General features: G+C 41.1%; 1 protein-coding gene across 7 annotated transcripts in view; it reads right to left on the bottom strand.

Moving 5' to 3' along the window:
* Window positions 1-19,148, bottom strand: part of NOVA1 (NOVA alternative splicing regulator 1) — a 228,744-nt gene extending 209,596 nt beyond the window's left edge. Inside the window, exons 1-2 of one of the 7 annotated variants that reach the window (XM_075927001.2) lie at window positions 18,302-19,148; window positions 15,971-16,114 (exon numbers count right to left, since the gene is read on the bottom strand). In XM_075927001.2, the coding sequence (XP_075783116.1) occupies window positions 15,971-16,114; window positions 18,302-18,437 (280 nt within the window). In that variant the 5' untranslated portion in view covers window positions 18,438-19,148. Of the gene's footprint in view, window positions 1-8,252; window positions 8,329-15,970; window positions 16,115-17,345; window positions 18,240-18,301 lie in introns of those variants that run through there. The other 6 variants (XM_075927000.2, XM_014573715.4, XM_006123262.4 and 3 more) reach the window with 6 other exon arrangements.
* Between the last annotated feature and the right edge of the window lie 317 nt (window positions 19,149-19,465).

Raw genomic sequence — 19,465 nt, 5'->3', positions numbered from 1 at the left:
AAAACAAAAAAGTAGTCAATATAATGGTCTTCTGTTGATATGCAGTTTAGTAGTTAAATTCTTGGACAGTCATTGTTCATTAAAGTGTTGTCATATGGGTGGAAATCAAGTAAATACTGCATTTTATTACTATCAGCAAAACTGACTTAAATGGAGCCTGTGTTGTGTATTCTTACCTTAATCTTTGTATTCATGCCCGTCAGCATGAAAGAAGTTACAGTAAACTTCCGATAATCCAGCACCTTTAGGACCCAGGGGGTGTCGGATTATCAAATATGCCGGACTATCGGAAGGGCGGGCTGTGAGGGGTCTAGGGTGGTCCAATAGTCCAGCTCTGCCCCAGGCATCCCCGATTCAGCCACTGCTGGTCAGTTTCAGCAGCAGCTGAATCGGGACACCTGCGGCAGAGCAGCTGGGGTGCTGCCGGGTTGGTCCGGTAGCACCACCCCTTGGTGCTGTGAGATCAAGCCGACAGCACCTCAGTTGCTCTTGGGGACGCCTGGGGCAGAGCAGCTGGGGTGCTGCTGGGTTGGTCCCACAGCACCAAGGGGTGGCGCTACCGGACCAACCTAGCAGCACCCCAGTTGCTTTGCCCCAGGCGTCCCCAAGTCCACCGCTGGTCAGTTTCACCAGTGGCTGAATCAGGGACAGTTGGGGTTCTGCCGAGTTGGTCCCGCAGCACCGAGGGGCAGCACTATGGGACCTACCGGCAGCACTCCAGCTTCTCTGCCCCCGGCTTCCCCGATTCAGCTGCTGGTCAGTTTCAGCAGCGGCTGAATCGGGGAAGCCAGGGACAGAGCCGCTCCAACGGTCCGGCTGCTCGGAGCACTTCCGGGTTCCTGATGGTGCCGGACCATCAGATGCTGGACCAATGGAGTTTTACTGTATTTGCATATATATTTGCACACATATGCAACCACACTTACGTTGCAACCCTTGGTATGTACTGTGAATATCGTGGCCCCTGGGGGCTTCAAAAGTTGAGTAGCCCTGACATAGTACATATATAGCATATATGTACATATATAATACATGCTAGTGATTTATTCTGCTTCTGACAGTAGAATGAATTTTTTACATAATAAACTAAATATTAGGTTTAATTTAAAGAAACACTGTAATTTCATTTCAATAGCTCAAAACACATGGTGCACACATTTGAAAAGGTTTATGACAACTTACAGAAAATTCCCATTTTCCTTGAAAAATTCTGTAACTGAATATATTGCTAGGTGTTAACAGATGTACAGTTATATACAGGCAGTCCCCGACTTACGCAGATCCAACTTATGTCGGATCCGCAGTTACGAACGGGGCTTTTCTCGCCGGGGCAAGAAAAGCTGCTCCGCGTCTCCGTGGTCTGCTGGGGGAGGGCCCCCAGGAGACCAGGGAGACGCGGAGCAAAGCCGCAGAGGATGCGGACAGCGGGAAAGCCCAGACGCGCCACGGTCCTGCTGCCTGAGGCGCGTCTGGGCTGTCCCTCTGCCCGCGTGCTCCGCGTCTCCCTGGTCTGCTGGGAGGGGGGGGGGGGGCGCAGCTAGTGCGCCCCCCCCCCCCATCCCCGCCAGCAGACCAGGCTTTTCTCGCAGACGCCTGGGGTAGAACAGCTGGGGTGCTGCTGGATTGGTCCAGTAGCACTGAGGAGCGGCGCTACTGGACCAACCTGGCAGCACCCCAGCTGCTCTGCCCCAGGCATCCCCAAGTCAGCCGCTGCTGAAACTGACCAGCCGCTGATCAGTTTCAGCAGCAGCTGACTTGGGGACACCTCGGGTAGAGCTGCTGGGGTGCTGCCGGGTTGGTCCCTGCAGCGCTGAGGTGCGGCGCTGCGGGGACCTACCCGGCAGCGCCCCAGCTGCTCTGTCCCAGGGGTCCAGATTCAGCCGCTGTTGAAACTGATCAGCGGCTGATTCCAGGAAGCCCAGGGCAGAGCAACTCTGCCTTGGGCTTCCTGTAGTCAGCCGCTGGTCAGTTTCAGCAGCGGCTGAATCTAGACGCCAGTTCCAACTTACATACAAATTCAACTTAAGAACAAACCTACAGTCCCTATCTTGTACGTAACCTGGGGAGTGCCTGTACAATATTATAGGATTATTTTTCTATTTAATATTTATATAGGAAGAGAGGTACCCCTCTAATTATACCTCACACATTTTTACAAGTATGGCCCTTTCAGACCACTTCTATTAAAACATATCCAGGAAAAAAATGCTCATCTCCTTTGGAGAAAGGAGATGAGGGCAACATTATCTAGAGTAAAATGATGCCACTTCGCTACCCATGAATTGTATTTTTTAAGGTGAAAAAAAAATCTAAACCCCAGAGCTCCCACCTATCAGTCTCTCTTTCCTGATTCAAGTCTTATAGAACTACAACAACCTAATACTGCTATTTAGCTATACCCTCACACTCCCCAAAGAAAAAAAAGTCCAAAAATAATCTAAAATACCAGTGTGGGGTGATATTCAGAACAAACATCTATTCACTTTCTCTCAGTAGCACTTACCTGTAGCCCTTTGGTACAGAAGCTGATAGGATTTTAGTATGAGAGGAAGAAGAGAGTTTTCACACATCCAACTGGAAGGCATGGGCAAATGGGAAAGAAATTCTCACTATCACAGGTACACACACCATCCCCCCTTGAAAGACATAGAAGAACTTTCATTCCTTTGTGCCTTAAACCTTAGGAAAAGCAACAATAGGAAGCTGCCAAGCAGTGTCCAGGTCTGTTCTGTGTCAGAATAAGAGTAAAGTGTTAGAACAGATCTTTCCTAAAATAGGCTAAAGCAGATCTGATGAGGGCAACACCTGGCTCCACAAGCTTCAGTCTGAGGGAACTTCAAAGCACTCTCTACACAGTTACTTTTGGCGTATGCTGGGCTGGGACTATGCAGTCATACCATAATAGGCCATTCATTCCCAAAAGAACCAGCAAATTATTACAGCAAAACCAGCAATTATTCCCACCAACGCAGAAAACCAAATTCTCTTCTAAACTAGAGCAGAGGATGAAGGGGAGATGATAATCCTTTTAGCTGTTAAATGCCACATTCTATCTGGTAAAAAAAAAGGAGTTACTAAGTGAAAACTGTTACACTCTAAAGGGATTAGTGAATGGAACCTGATTATAGCAGAGTGAAACTTTACTTAAGATGAGTGAAGTTTCAATAAACAAATACAGTACTGAAATGTACTCAACTCTCTCAGTCTTTCACTATACACTTTAGTGGAGCTATGTACCTATTAATCTGGAACTCCCTATTTTATCACCTGTTTACATGATTGTCTACTTTTTCACACAAGAACACATCCAAAATGGAACTAAGTGGCTACTTCCTGATTTACCCATGAACTGTATTTTATTTCACTGTAGATACATATACTGTTACACCATGTTACAACTAAGAATCCAATATGGCATTTCCTCCGTGTTCTTACTCCCTCCCTCGCAACATTAGATAGCATCCACCAATACGCTCTAAAAAGATTCTAACCCCCAAAGAAAAATAAGGCAATACACTCTACAGTTATTAAGTGGAAAAAAATAAACCTCATGACTGTTTCATAGTGCATGGGATCAACAAGAGTGGCTTCTTTGTAAGTGAAACCTGAAAGACATCTGTGACACCATTAGTTGCCAGTAGCTAGTGTTTTCTACCCGTATTGACCCCACACATTCTAATTTTTTGAGTCAGTTTTGCTTCAGATACTAAAAAATAATAATTCAGTAAGATATTTAACAACAGCAAACTTAATAGATAAATCTAGCAGGACCATTATGCTCAACTAGTCTGATCTCCTACGTATTACTACTGACAACATTCACCTAGCAATTCACATATCACACCCATAATTTCTGGTTGCCTGACATGTTTTAGGAAGACATTCAATTTTTATTTAAATAGCAAGTGATAGAGAATTCACCATGTCCCTAAATATACTATTCTAATAGCGCAAAGTTTCAACAGTGATGGAAATAAATTATGAGACACTCAGCACCCAGGTTACTACTGGGCAGTCAGGTTAAAAGCCAAATCCTGAATTCAGTGGTTTTCCAACAGACACTAAAGATACCAAAAGAATATGTACTTCCGCTGCTCTTCACAATATAGCATTATCAGCACAGGTTTGCACAAGCTGAAACTTGAAAGTCAACTCTACCTGTTGGCTTCCCAAGTAAGCTATTATAATTGTAGTCTACAGCAACATATTCACAGTCTTCTCAATCTAACAAGAGCAAATGAAGTAAAACAACAAGCTACCCCAGTGCTGGGTTTTGGATGATTTTTGGATAGTGGAAGAAATAAATGTACAAAGGCCTTAACCTCTTCCATTTTTGCAAACTGAATTCTGTTCACACTAGGACAAGGGGCTACCATTACTTGGTCATCTCGTCAGGCCCCCAAATCAGTTATCCTATCTCTGGCACCCAAACTTAATTGAAGGAACAAAACCGAAATCTGCTATCTTCACAATATAATTTTTTCCAATAGTAAAAGATGTCTTTTCAAATGTCAAACTCAGTAGATTGACAATATAAAAACAAGTGACAGTCACCAACATGTGTAGTTAACTGTTATATTACAACTAGCCAAAAATGAAGCTAATTATATAGGAAGTACATTCTGTTCACATTACCCATCTACTCAGGAGTAGACAGTTATAATGCACATCCCCTATGGACAGATTTTGAGTAAGCAAATAACTAAAGCTATTGCAGAACATATTTTCCTGACTAAATGGAGTCCTACATAAGATCAGTGTTGTGTAGCTGAAATCATTATGCCTAGATTACTGAATGAAGGTCATCATGTTGATTTTAGCCTGTAATGCCCTTAATGATTTAAGGTATGGTTAGACAGGCTTGGGCAAAATACAGCCCATGGGCTGCATCAAGCCCACCAAGCCACCAGATCCAGCCCACAGAGGCAGTGGGGAACCCCAGGCAGGCTCCCCTGCTTGCCCTGCAGCCCCCACACACACGCCACTTAGAAATGCAGCTGCAGCGCGCCCTCTCTTTAAGCGTCGGGAGGGGAAGGGGACAAGGTGCTGCTCCCACCTCCAGCACAATCCCATTGGTCGGTTTCTGGACAGACACTGGCCAATGGGCTCTGCCTGTCTGGCACCCACGAAGGACAACCCTTCCGCTCAGTTACTCAAGCACATGGCCAAGCAGGCAGAAACATTTTCAGCTCTGCAAGCCTTTAGCTCTGCAGTCAAGTTTCCTGGTGAGAACTTGCCTCTGTCACTGCAACTCCTCCTCTTCCCAACCCTCTGCCCCACACTTCTGCCCCACTACTCCACATACACCCTCCCAGATCTGGCACCCCAATCTCCTGCCCGAGGATCACAATCCCCTCCTACCCTACGTCACATCCCAAAACCCTGCACCCCAGGTCACAACTGCCCTAGGTCACAACTGCCTCCTTTGCCCAAACTCCCTACCAGACTCCATTCTCCCTCCTTCACCCCAATCCCTTCCCGCAAGCTCCCTTCTGCATCCAACCTCCATCCCAAACTGTGCACTGTATCCATTAATACCACAGAAGAATGCAACCCTCGACCACTTTACAAAATCGTGGGAGAGCCCCCACCCATCAAAACTTATTGCACACCCATAGGTTAGAGAGACTGTCTCTTTCTCTATAAAAGAGAGAGAACACTATTAACCCATGAATACTCTAAACTTTTCTACTTGGTATACCATATTCCAGATCTGTTAGTCTGCTGAACACACAGGCAAGTTCCATTTCTTTTCCTTGAATATCTGGAGATGACAATATCTGGAGATAAATTGGAGGGAGGAAGAGAAAGAACTTTTCTCCATTTTTTTAATTGTCTCAGCATGTATTTATGCAATATAATATGCTACATTGCACATTTTTATTAATTCAAAATCATCACAAATACTAGATGCTTGCAATTTTACTGATCTAAAGAAAATCTGGTATGCTTGAGGAAATATAGAAGTCTGATGTTTCTAAACTCTAACTTTGCAATCTATATTTTTCAAATATACCACTTTTTTAAAAAAGTTTTAAGTTCCCAAATACTCATCTTGTACTGCCTTAACAATAATATGCTTCCGTATTCTAAAAGTTGCCTAACACTTTTCATTAAAAAAAGATTCTTGCATCTGTTTTTGGGAGCTCCTAAACCTCTATTATTTGCAGCAGATTATGGAAATGCAGCAGACAGAAAGCTGGAGAGGCTTTTTCGGTTCTATGCAATCTAATTCAGGTTCAACTGAGTTATACTCTTAAAAACTGCCATTTTCCCTCTCGTGTTCCTCAGGAAAATATTGGCAGCATGCCAGAATAAATTAACATGAACATGTTGCCATCAAATAAACAGCTGATAAATTGTCCTAGAAAGGCATGAATCCTCCCAGAGCACCTGTAGCTGTAGGGTGGAGAAGAAAATTTTGATGGGCTGCATGTGGCCCATGGTCCCAGCATCCCATCTCTCTCTTTCCTGGGGGAATCACATAGGGCAGATACTCTCCCCAAACTCCTTCCAACTACAGTACTCAGCAAATGATGGCAATAGGCTATACCTCTTCTGTAATAGCACCCTTCTGCTGCTAGACAGCATAGCATTCCTGTTTAAGTGGCACAGGTCTGTGCTGTAGTGCTGAAGGTTTAGTGTTCAAACTCTAACGACATCTGCTACAAAAAAAAAAAAAACCTATTTAAAAAAGGAAGCTAAGAAATTATGTAAAAATATTGAAAGAAAAATGTTTCAAGTCATGCACTCAGAACATACCAGATTTATGGTTGCCTGCATAGTCTTATTTCTCCACCCATTATTTGTATTAGGGATGTAAACACTTAAATGGTTAACTGGTGGAAGCTGAAGCAGTTCCCTGCCCACTGTGCTCCAGCCCCCACAGGGCCCAATGCAGCTCCAGCCCCCGCAGGGCCCAATGCAGGCAAGGGCACTTCAGTCCAGCCACAACATCCCCTATCCATGGTGGGCCCAGCCGAGGTGCGCTGCGGTCAGGGGCACACCAGCTGACCAGAGTAGCCCTTGTTGGCAAAATAGGGGCTGCTACAGCACAGCCAGTGCGGTGACTGCAGCTCAGCCAGGCTGGAGTGGCCCCTTTGCACACTCCCCCTTTAATAAGGTAACTGGTTAAACATTATTTAACCCATTAACCAATTAAACTGGATTTCACATCCCTAATTTGTATGCATATGACAGAAGTTCTCAAATTGAAACCTACACAATTTTTTTTTTTTTGTTTTTTTTTGTAGGGGTGGGAAAAGCTTTAGTAAGGGGGGAGCATACTGTGCACATTCAGAGCTGAGTGAACAGAGAGCAGTGGCTGCTGGCTGGGCATCCAGCTCTGTAGGTTGTAGTGTTACCAGCAGCAGCACCAAAGTAGTAAGGATGTTATGATATTGCTACCCTTATTTTCTGTGCTGCTGCTGGTGGTGCTGCCCTTAGAGTTGGCCCCCCAGCCAGCACTTGCTGTTCTCCATTCTGCCTCAGAGCTGGAAAACAGGACAGTGTACATACACCCATGGGAAGCTATAAACTAGTAGGAACACAAGAAGGGGGGGGGGGAGGAGAAGAGACAAAAAAAAGTTTGAGAACCACTATATCATAGTCTGATTATATGTTCACATTCTGTTCTCCCACCCCAGATAGAGAACTGATTCATTCAAGTCACATACTGGATACACCAAGGGAGCAGAATTAATGCTAAATAGGCAACCATCAGACAGACATTTTCTAACTTTCTAGGGATTCATTTCACACTATGTATTTATATATAAACAAATCAACAGTCATTTAGCTTTTAGGACCTTTTTACCAAATATCTGCACATCAGAGTTGAGTCATATTGGTGAGGTAATAGAAAGGAAACTCTTTCTTTGTCTAGTTCTCTAGACAGAGAACTCCAGTCTCCTACAGTATCCATACAGAATCTTTCAAAAGAACTGCAGTCAGTGTGTGATTTCAGCATTTACTTTTCAATAACTTTGGTATATTTCTTGATCCAAACTCAATAGCTGGCTCTTTAATGAAAGATGGGAAGGAGGGGAGGTCCTAAATTTCAAAGCTACTCATCAGGATAATCACAGGTACACTAAATGTCACTGAACTAGGAACAAAAAGGATGCTTTTAAATGAGAACAAAGACACACCAAGGGTCTTTGTCTACTAATTTAATGTCAATACAAGGACTCAAATTGGTGAAAATTAGTGGCCATAAATATCATTAGTTCTGCATAACAAAATGATCTTACCTGAGCAATTTTCAAAAAATGTCAAAACATTGATTGTGTTTTTCATCTGATCCTGTCAATGCTGAGATGACAGGCCCTGCAGGATGCAGTAACAAATCAATGATAGAAAACAAATGTTTAGTCTTTCCACAATGAAAATCTATAAGACCAAACAAATATAAGTTTTCGTCTGAATATCAGGCTTCCTTATAACAAAGAGTTGCTTCTAAATATGACAATGAATTTTCACACTTGTTGATCATTTCTCTTCCTCTCTTGAAGCAACCTGAACTAGGCTCTCCAGAGCCTCATAACTGAAGACTCGGTGTCTGTATTTTTAAGAGTGTCAACATGACAATTTAACCTGGTTTCTGACTCACAGAAGTGCTATGGTACTAGCAAGGGTTAGAGTACCTGAGTGATAGTACCTGAGTGAAGAACCTTTACAGATGAAATACTACATTTGATTAAAAAGTTTATACAACTGGAAAATAAAATGTTGAAAAGAAAAACGTCATGTCCACAGTAATTATCCAACTGGAAACAAGAGTTCAATATCAATCCCAAAATGGTGCTCTTAAAAGATCATTAACTTGGGACAACCATGTAAATTCAAAAGGAATTTAGTTCTTACTAAAGAATTTTTTTTTTTTAAGAATACTTAGTATCAAATAGCCCTCACAGTAAAAAAAATAAAGCCATATTTAATTATGGAAAATGTTAGTATAGTAAGTTAATTCAATAACAAATATTAAATTTAGATGACTGGTAAGATATATTTTCTGTTTACTATTAGAAAGTGGGAAATACCAAAAGTGAACATTTAAAATACAAGGCAGCATGAAAAAATGTCTCTCTTTAAATGAGCAAAACAACAACAACAATCTAACCCAATCCTTAGAAACCTTTGAATAAGGAATTTGAAATTAGGATGCATCAGATGTGCAAAAAATTTTTCTGTTGATACAGTAAACACTAAACAAAAATAATGGAAAGGATTAGAGCCTTATTATCAGTGGTGTGACATTTAAAAGGCCTCTCAGCTCAACACTACTTAGATATTTCTGTTTTGGAGTAACAGAAAGCACAGGATCTTGATATAATTTCCCCACAGCTGTTCCACAGAGAAGGTGTTTTCCTCTATGGAAAACAAGACTAATACTAAAAATCTGAAATCACAAACACATTAAGTTTATTCAGACAACAAATTACCGAATTCCAGCTTAATAAATATAAATTTTGTATATCAAAGGAAATGCTATACACAAATCAGAACTAAAGTCAAAATGTGCTTTTAACGTACCCCACCGTGTAGATATTTTACAGTAGACCAGGAAGGAATTTTAACTACCCAAATGAATCAAAGTATAGTAGTAAGTTAATTTTTCATTAAATATTCAATTGTGTTTATTTTTAGTTCTCATATTTTGCTATCTCCCAACTTGTCTAGACAATATAGCTATTCCATTTATATACAACTGTAGTTTTTATTTTGGCCAAAATAACATTTGTGTTAAGTCCACAATATTGACAATCTATTAAAAAATTATCAGTCTGTTTTATAAGTTCACAGATAAAGGTTTTCCTATTTACCAAACCTATTAATTACAGCTTTAAACAAACGTATGTAAACATTGTATACTGGCATCTAACAAATGCAATGCTGAAATCAAAAAGGCCCACCTACAAACAATCATCAATAAGGAACACTTGAAAAAGCAGTCTATTTCTGGTATGTATTGCGTTTTATACCATGACACTGCAGCCTCAGAGGGTCAGATTAATTAAGATCAACAGCAGCTGCAGTGCAACGTGAGAAGCACACTACCACAGTTCCCACCAGTTCAGCCCAATTACCTGCAGCATTCCAGCACTGGCCAACTGACAACCCCTACACTCTTTACCAAGTCATTCATTCCCACTAGTCTACTGATAAACATTAAAAACAATCTAACCTCTTTTTGAGAAGGGCTACAAAGAGGAGTGCACCTGCTGTAAGCTTCAGTGATAAGTCCCAAAGAGATGTTTGTCAGTCAGATCTCTACAGATGTTGTTTAACTTCATACTGGAGCTGAATCCAACAATGGAAATGAGAAGGCAATCAGGCACACACCCTCCTCCCAATCCCCCCATATAAATTCTATTTCTAAAAGTTTCAGTGTAACAAATTTAAGATTGAGGTGTTTTTTCCCCTTTGGTAGCCACTGAAAATAGGTGAGATTAAATTGGGTGGTTAACGACAGCTGAGAATACTGAAGTCCACAATATTAATTAATGAAAAATCAAACTCACTAAGGTCTTGTTTCCATTATGTATTAAGGATTTACCGCCATTTAAAAAATAGCATGTTTCTCATATTACAAATGTTGAGGGGAAAAGATTCTAAGAAAACTGAATTGTATTTTGAAGAGTGATTTATATATATATATTATTTTCAAGACTTCATAATGTATTAGTCCATAGGCTAGTACACTGATCCTGCCTCCACAAACACCCTCTAAAATGCTGCAAGGGTGTACTGTGCGCAAAGAGGAAGAATGGGGAAAATGGCTTTGTCTATTTTTTTTAAATGTTGTTTTTCTTAAATGAGGTTTCCCTCAAATTCTGCAGTGCCCTGTAATGAAGGTGCAAAATACACGTTTCCACTGTATCTATTCAATTTACATACAACTTACATGTATTAAAAAAGTCCAATATATTGTCATTAAAATCCTTTAATCTACTTCTCAATTATAAAACACTCAGAGAAGTTCTGTCACATAATAAACAAGAATAAAGTTGGAAATGGTTTTCATTTTCATGCGGTGATCTTACAGTTTGTTCACTATTCTGCTATTTTTATTTCATATAACAGGTTTGAGTATTATAAGTTTTATTGTTAAAAGTTAGCTGGCCATTTCAATGCAGCACAAAGAAGTTTACTAATTATAATATTTCTTTTCACTCAATAAATCAACAAGTTCAAACACTTATTCAGCTAACATGGAAAATGCTTTTCTTAAAAAAAAAAAAAAAAAAAAGTCAGATGAATAAAACCCACACAATATGAAAATATTAAAAACTACTATAATCCTCTTCCAAGTGAAGGGAAATTAGTAAATAATACATGTACAAGCAACTAGATGTGCAACATCACTACATCATAGTGAGCATATATATTCGTTTGTAGTTCATTTTGAATGTAAAATACTGAGGACCCTTCAATTAGGAAGCTAACTTTTTTTTTTTTTTTTTTTTTTTAATTCTGTCCCAGTAACCAGACAACTGACAGCTGTCCTATTGAGGATTCTACCTCTGAACATCTGGCAATCAACCCCTGGTTTCTTACTAGTAAAAACCCAAGAAAAAGAAGTCTGCAAATCTATGCAGCTGTAAGAGCTCTGTTCTAGAAACCCTTACTTAAATGACTAGTTCTTACTCATCCAGTTCAATTGTTATAAATAGGATTACTCACATGAGTAAGAGTCTGCAATATAGTAAAGCAAGCCTTATGTTTTTTTTATTTTTACGAAGTCCTTACTTTCCCATTGATGATTCAGAAATCTGTGATAAATACTCAGTTATCAGAGAATAAAAACCAAGATGCACATGATTTATATCAACAAGCTGGAATATTTTATTTTCCCATAACTCTCTTCTCTAGAGCTTAAGGAATAACATCCTTCATTTAGTATAGTAATGTAGCCACAAAGCAAACTATGTCAAGTTTTATTTTTTCAAATGAATCAGATGTATTTTTCAAATGAATCAGATGTATTTTTCTAATGGGAACCTATTAGTTTCTACTAAAAACTGAAAGGGATACACTTCCTTTATTACATAAAAGGGGAAAAAAAGCAGTGGTGAAACAAGCTTCATATAGTATGCCTTCACTCTGCCTCATGCACTATAGCATGAATCATGAAGCTAGATGTATTTAATTTAAATATTCGATAAAGTTGTGTATTTCACACTCAATTCACTTCCAGGTTTTAAGAGTCAACAGTACTTTTCAGAGGACAGCAATACCCAAAGACAGTTGTGAAACCTAAATGCACTATTAAAAAAAAAAAACCCCACCACATCTCATTTTCATATGCAAGATGAAAGCCTATGACAACCCATTTAGTAAATACAAAACATCATAATGACATTCAAAAATATATTCTATGTACTCTTTTGTTGAGTATTTTTTATCATAAGAAAAGAATTCTTCCACCTTAAAATGTCCCATGCCAAGCTTGAGGACTACCCAATTAGAATTTTGTCAAATAAAAAACAGACTCCCATTTCATTTTCATATTTTTGTCTGTCTTCTACTATATTTCACTTAGCATATTACAACACACTTAAAAAATCATCAATCTAGTTCAAATTCACTAAGCTGGGAAATATCATGTTGCAAGATTCCAATGTGAAGACTTTTCACTCATATGCAAAATCATATAAAGACATTTATTTGCAACGGTTTAGTAAAACAAGGAATAGATACACCTAGAGTTGTTTTCACATCAGTGTTCTTCATAAGTCTGAAAAATGGAGCACTGGATAATACAGAGAGTACAAACAGAAGAAAGCATCACCTTGGGTTTCTCTTCTTACATTATGCAAATTCCAACCTTTCATGGTAGCCCCTTCTTTAAACATTTTACCTCACTAATAATTAGCATCACAGCAATACCATTATTTCAAATTTTGGATTAAAAGCCACTTTCCAAAAACAGATTTAGGACTTATATTTTCTGTTACAAGTCTCACATTTTTTACATAGCATACGATTAGCCAATTTCTCTTCAGATCTATTAGTCTTGGTAAGCAGTTTGAAAAGATTCATAGATAAATTCTCTAAATAAAATGACCAGAAAATAAAATTTTATATCAATTCAATTTTTTAAAATGTAGTTGATAATCTAGAGAAAAAGTGTCTTGTAACTGCAAGGGAATTAGGATTTACTTAAAAAAACCTTTGCTGTTCTGATGTTACAGAATACACACAATTCTTAAAGAGAACTACCTATTATATTGTTGAGCTAAAACCTTTAACAAAAAGATTAGAAATACACGCTTGCTTTCAACTTATAATTAATGTTTCCATTTTAAAACTACTGTAAATAGTTTTCTGGAGAACAAAAATAAAAATTATTCTGACAGACTTACTCTGTATATTGAATACTTGTACCATAAGAAGCCATTAGATCACACAGTGAAAAACTTGTAACTTTAACATACTACTTGTAATCTTCTCCCTTCCAAATCACCCACACACATAAGTCCCACTGAACTTTCCCTTTCAGTTACTCCTTTCCTTCCAACTAAAATTTAAACTTAACAGCAACCTCACAGACATAGTGTTTACAAAATAGATATTTATGGATACATATAAAGTAGTCAAATGTTAATGAACATATATACACATCTAAATATTTTCATTTGAAGTGCAGTTATTAAAAATTCCTCAATAATATGAATCACAGTCCTAAATTTTAGACTTGTATTAAAATGAGCAGGGTTTTTCATCCCTCACGTAAGAGGGGCTGGAAGAAACCCAAAAAAAATCATCTTGGAGAATGCCAGGACCTCAGAAAATTCCACTGGCTCGTGGACAAATGCAAACAGAAACTAACAAGAGCCAGCAACAAGACAATCCATTTTTCTCATGTGACCATTCTGTAGTAAGCAACAGTCCATCTTTAATTCTGCCTAAATCATTAATTTGCTAAATGACCTACACCAGGGTTACATATATAAGACACTATGTAATGTATAAAGGGACGTTGGCCCTATACCTCCTAAAATTAAACTGTGCCAAGTATCTCTTGCCCTGGTATCTCCTTCAGAGAGAATCTGTTTACGTCACAGAAAAATTAGACTTTTTTTTTTATTCATCTCATTCTGGCTTGCCTAATTTTTAATTTTCAAAGGACACTCCTGCTGAATCTGCTGTATCTGCACAATTTGCAGAACAAAAAAGTAAGTAATTGTGATTAAATCAGAATAGAACAAAATAACTATGTTAGAGCACTGAACAAAAAATATATATATAATTTTTGGTGCATCCTTTCCATCTCACTGTAAATAAACTATAGCCAAATGAAAAGGCATATAATTTAGTATTTGGAATATCCTTCCTAAACACTCATTTTCTGTAACAGCCTTATATTTCTGATATCACCTTGTACACAATGCAAAAATGAAATTGATTCTTTATCTATTGACAGTGGATTTAATTTACCATCGCAGCACTTTTCCTAGATTACGCTATTAATTCTGCAGACTCTTTTGAATGCTTTTATATCTCCATAGAGTTTTCACAATTCTGCATTGATTTTTTTCACCCTAATACACCTTTCAAAATACAAGAATCAGGTTATCAAAACCTTCCTAAGGTAAAAGATTAAGGGCAAAAACACCAGACGTTCCTGAAAGACAATGAATAGCAATTATAGAACTATTTTATTCTATAGAAAATCTAAACATTTTAATTGTGTTAGTACATTAGAATGCAATCAACTGCATCTGTATGACAGAAAAATAACAGGTGCATTTTTCAATTTCATATGAAAATGATAACTTCAAAATAATTATAATCTTTCCATAGAGTATAAATTATCTACTTCTGCTTTACAGTGGAACAGAGTGGACAAGAAACTGAAATACTTCAAATGCTCATGCTCTGCTTACATTCATGCCAGCTGTCTTTTGCTGTTTTAGAAAATTCAGTCATCTTGCTGAATTAGCTCACCAAATGCAAAACAGCTAGGTCTTCTCTACAAAAAACAAAATATCAATAATATCTAGTCACCTTGGCACTGAATTATCAGGTTCAGTTCAAAGTTGCAAAACCAAAACAGTGGTGAAATTATAGCTATCTAGTGAATTAATTGCAGTAAAAAATGAGATGGATTTCAATTCTGACTAGAAGTCCACTTACTAGATACTAATTTGTTATTAAAAAGTCAAACTCCACATGGACCCATAGAAATATTTTGCAGAATTTCAAAGGAATGCAGACCATTATGCAGGACCTGTTATTTATAACATTTTGATCAAAAATGAGAAAAGGCTGAAACAAAAACAGACACAATGCAAATAAATACTGAATACTTTTGTGTTTTATGCATACTGTCTTTATACAAACACCACCTTTTTTTCCTTATTCATCCAAAGTATTATCTTCCTTTCATAACATAATAGATTTTCCTTTCATAGTCATGTTAAACACAATCTAAAGAAAACATCTGAAGAGCAGTAACACTTGTCCTCTTTACTTCCCTGCAGGGCCAGTGAACAAAGCAATGATGCAGAAAGATGATATCTAATGGATTTAAAGTAAATGGCCCGTTCTTTAAGAACCAACTTTCCATTTTTACTCATTCTAACTTAACTGCCTTACAATGATGTCTGAAAACTTCAGAAACAATTCCATTTTTAATTCCACCTGTCAAAGATGGTCCTCTAAAAGTAGATTTTTAGTAATAAGTAGTGCTTAGAAAATACATTCACATTTCCCTTCACTAATACCCTAAATAATTTTAGTCTATTTTATGGCCACTACACTATTAGACAGCATTCAGTCAATTCCATATACAAATTAAGATTAAGTCTGTTCATATGCTCACTGTAACACATTGTAGTGAGCTTTTCTGCTCAATAATGCTGCAGACTGCACTGAGAAACTTACTCTTCAATGCATAAACCACACATACCATGTATGTATTTCCCTAGGGATTTAAAAGTAATCTGCTAATATTTGCACCTACCTGGGTAAAAATCTTTGGATTTAGACAGCTTGATGGTCGCCCCAGTCTCTTTCTGCAACTGAACAATTGTCTGTCCTCCCTTCCCAATTATAGATCCAGCAGCATAACTAGGTATGAGGACCTTTAGAAAATACTGGCCATCCTCTGAAAAATTGAGATATGCAAGGTTAATTTGGTTTACAAAACTTTTGTTCTCCCGCATGCCCACCAAAAAAAAAAAAATTAGTAAATAAGTGAACATACATTTTAATGCATAGACGTATTCAGCTAACCAGTTGCTTCACTGTATAAGAAAAGCATTCAATATGCATTTGCCATTTTAAAAGATATAAATATTAACTTTGGAAATTAAAAAAACCCTATAATTTCTCCTTAATTTTCTGAAAACATGAATACAAAATGACAAAAACTGAATTGTATTTCTGGAGGCGGAATTGTTCCAGTTCTAGCTTTGGTTACTATTATACAATGAAATGAATTGATCCCTTTAAAAAAAAAAAGTGTGTACAAGATATGCATGATGACAAATCACAACCATCTCTAAAAATACTCTTACAGAAATGCCAAAACTTAAAAAAAGGAAAAAACTGTAAATAGCAATGGGCTCTTTGTCTGACACTGGAAAATGAGTAAGAACAGCAATTACCTTTTGCCTGTTTCCTTACGTGTGCAAAACAACTAGTCTTCTACCAAAAATCCCACCCAAAATGTGGTGGTGGTATTTTTCAAGCATTTCAGCCACTACCAAGAAAACAATCCAGTATGGTGTGGATGGAATCACTTGCCTAAGTAATCCTGATATATTTCTTTAGCACTTCTTAGGCTACAGTGATCTCTTTTAAGCTCATTAATTAAAGGACATTAAGAAGAATTTTTCCCAATTGATCAAAAGCTTATATCACTTAGTTTAAACACACAAAAGTGTGATAATGCCAGTCCTCCCTCCCCCCATTGGTTTAGAAAACCACTATCAGAACTGTAAAAGATACCCTATGAATGAAACATTTTCCAGCCTCAGTTTGCAACTGTGCTCCTTTCACTTACTGATCCAGCAGCAATGAATCTAAGGACCTTTAGAAAATTGGCTCTGAAAAAGGTGAAAGATATACCAGGGTAGTTTATTTAATGAATGGAAGTCCTGAAACCAATCTCCAATTTGATTTAATCTCACCATTTTATGATAAAATAGAGCCTCTTTATAAAGTTTGCTTAAAAATGAACCTGAGCAGGTCCAGGTTTCTCTCTCTTTCCTTATAAAAGGTATAATCATCCTAAATAGTGCAGATGGAACACCATAGTCCCCATCTATATTATATATAGGTACAGTACATTGTAATATACACTGCTTTTCTTAATATTGGATGAATAAATTCACCTCTGCCTCGGTGCATTGTTATGATGACTCCAGTGCAAAATGAACAGAAGAGATGTTAGTCCCGTTATAACTCATCTCATCCAGGAAGAGCAGGATGTTAACTAATAAGTGACCGAACCAAAGACAACTCCCCCCCTCCACATCAACACCCCCAACCCCAACAAGCCAAATCAATGCAACAGTGTCACACTGTCAGAAGTAGTGAGGCCAAGGAAACGAGAAACACCGGGCAAGATTTACATCCAGCTTGCGAGCGAGCGGCTGGATAAAGGGGGAGAGCGCCTTCGCCATCCCCCTGCCATCCAGCTGCCATTTATCTACTGTCGCCAACGGATCGGGAGGATGCTGGGGCGGCAGCAGCCCCTGGGCCACCTCCAGCCCATGCAGGATCGCGGCTGCACACCCACCCCGATGGATATTAGACCCAAAAGACGGCTAGATGCTGAAAACCGACGCCATTTTGATGAATGATAAGTTATAAGGCGGCTGCACCCCGGCAGCAGAGCCCCCCCTCCTCCCGCCAGACGGAGCCCCCTCCGCAGCCTTCAGCGCGGCCCCAAGGCACAGCGCCGCTTTGCCGGCCGGCCCGAGCCGCGCTGCTGGAGCAGGAGGCGGTCGTGTCCTGCAGGGGGTGCTTCTTCACGGGGTGCAACCTTTCGCTCCCCTGCAGACCCCCGGCCCTGCGGTGCGGCCCCGACCGCGGCCGGGAATGGGCTGGAGCCGAGTCCTAGCAGCGGCGTAAGGCTCGTTCAGGCGTCCCCGTGAGTGCCGGGCTCTGCCCCCACCCCTTAGCCCTGTTCGCCCTTTGTGCACAACTGTGCCGGCCCCGCGGTGAACTCCCCGGGCCGGTCAGCCCCCGGGAAGGGCCTCCCGCCGGGGCACGGTGCTGGGAGGCAGGTAGGAGGGAAGGTGGGCGGGCGCGAGGAGGGTGCTGGGGGGAGGGGGAAGATACCCACCGCCTGTGTTGGTCCTCTTGGTGCTGCCGGCTTCGGGGGGCGCTTCGAGCGGTCGTTTGCGGGAGTCCGGCGGGTCCAGATCTATGGGAACCCCGGTGTGGGTCCCGTTCTGCTGGATGGGAGCTGCCGCCATCATGTTCGCCGCGGCCAGGAGCAGAATGGTCTCAGCCGTGGGGAGGCGGGGGACAGGGCGGGGAGGGGACGCGGCTCGTCCCGTTTCTCTGTCCCCCCTCGGGACGGCACAGCTCCGCGCGGGGCGCCCGGGGATGCTCCGGGACTGCTCGCTCTGGGTCGGGGGGAGGGGAGGGACGAGAAGAGAAGGCGGCGGGACCGGCCGGAGGAGCGGCTGCAGTGCAGTGCCAGGAGGAGAAGGGAGACGGGGGCTCGGAGGGGGAAGAGGGGAAGCGAAAGAGTGAGACCGAGGAGGAGGAGGAGAGGGAAAGAGTGAGTGGGAGAGGAGGGGAGGGGAGAGACCGAGCGAGCCGGGAGGGAGGGAGCGATGGGGATGGCAGGTGAGCCAGCGAGTGGGAGTCTGCCAGAGGATTCACGCTGCCTCCGTGCCCCCTTCTGTCTCTCCCTGCTCTAGTCCTGCGCCGGGGGCTGGTGCGGCGCGGCTGCTGGTGGCTGCTCTCGGGCTCTCATTCTCGCTCGCGCTTACGGGGCTGTGCGCACCGGGGTGGAGGCTGCGCCGCGCCGCTCTCAGCCAGCAGCAGCGCCGCCGCGCGCACGCAGGGCTTGCCGGTTCCTCGGTGCAGCGGGGCCGGCCAGCCTCAGCAGCGGCGCTACACTCACGGAGAGAGACACACGGAGGAGGGGGGCCGAGATTGTTGGGGGGGGGAGGAAGGGGGAATAAAAAGAAAGGCGGGGCTTCTTGCCAAGATAGGCGGGAGGCTGGGCCAATCGGAGAGGACGAATGGGAGGCTCGGATTGAAGTGCTTCGCCAATCAGACAGGGTGGGCGGAAGACAAAGCAGAAGGGCTGCGAGGGCGCTGAGGCTGGACGTTAATCAGCTTGCAGCAGCGGGCAGGACGTGGGGGCAGCGTGCCCACCATCCTGTGGGGAGTGCGCCCTCGCAGGCAGCGCTCAGTCTCTTACACCACACACGCAAAAAGCACCCGGGGACAGGCTGCCCGTGCCTGAAGAGTGAAGGGGCTGAACTAGCCA

Source organism: Pelodiscus sinensis, chromosome 5 (genome assembly GCF_052426305.1).
Source record: "Pelodiscus sinensis isolate ZL-2025 chromosome 5, ASM5242630v1, whole genome shotgun sequence".
NCBI classification, from domain to species: Eukaryota; Metazoa; Chordata; order Testudines; family Trionychidae; genus Pelodiscus; species Pelodiscus sinensis.
The sequence above is the reverse complement of the archived record's forward strand: the minus strand, read 5'-3'. Positions and strand labels throughout refer to the sequence as shown.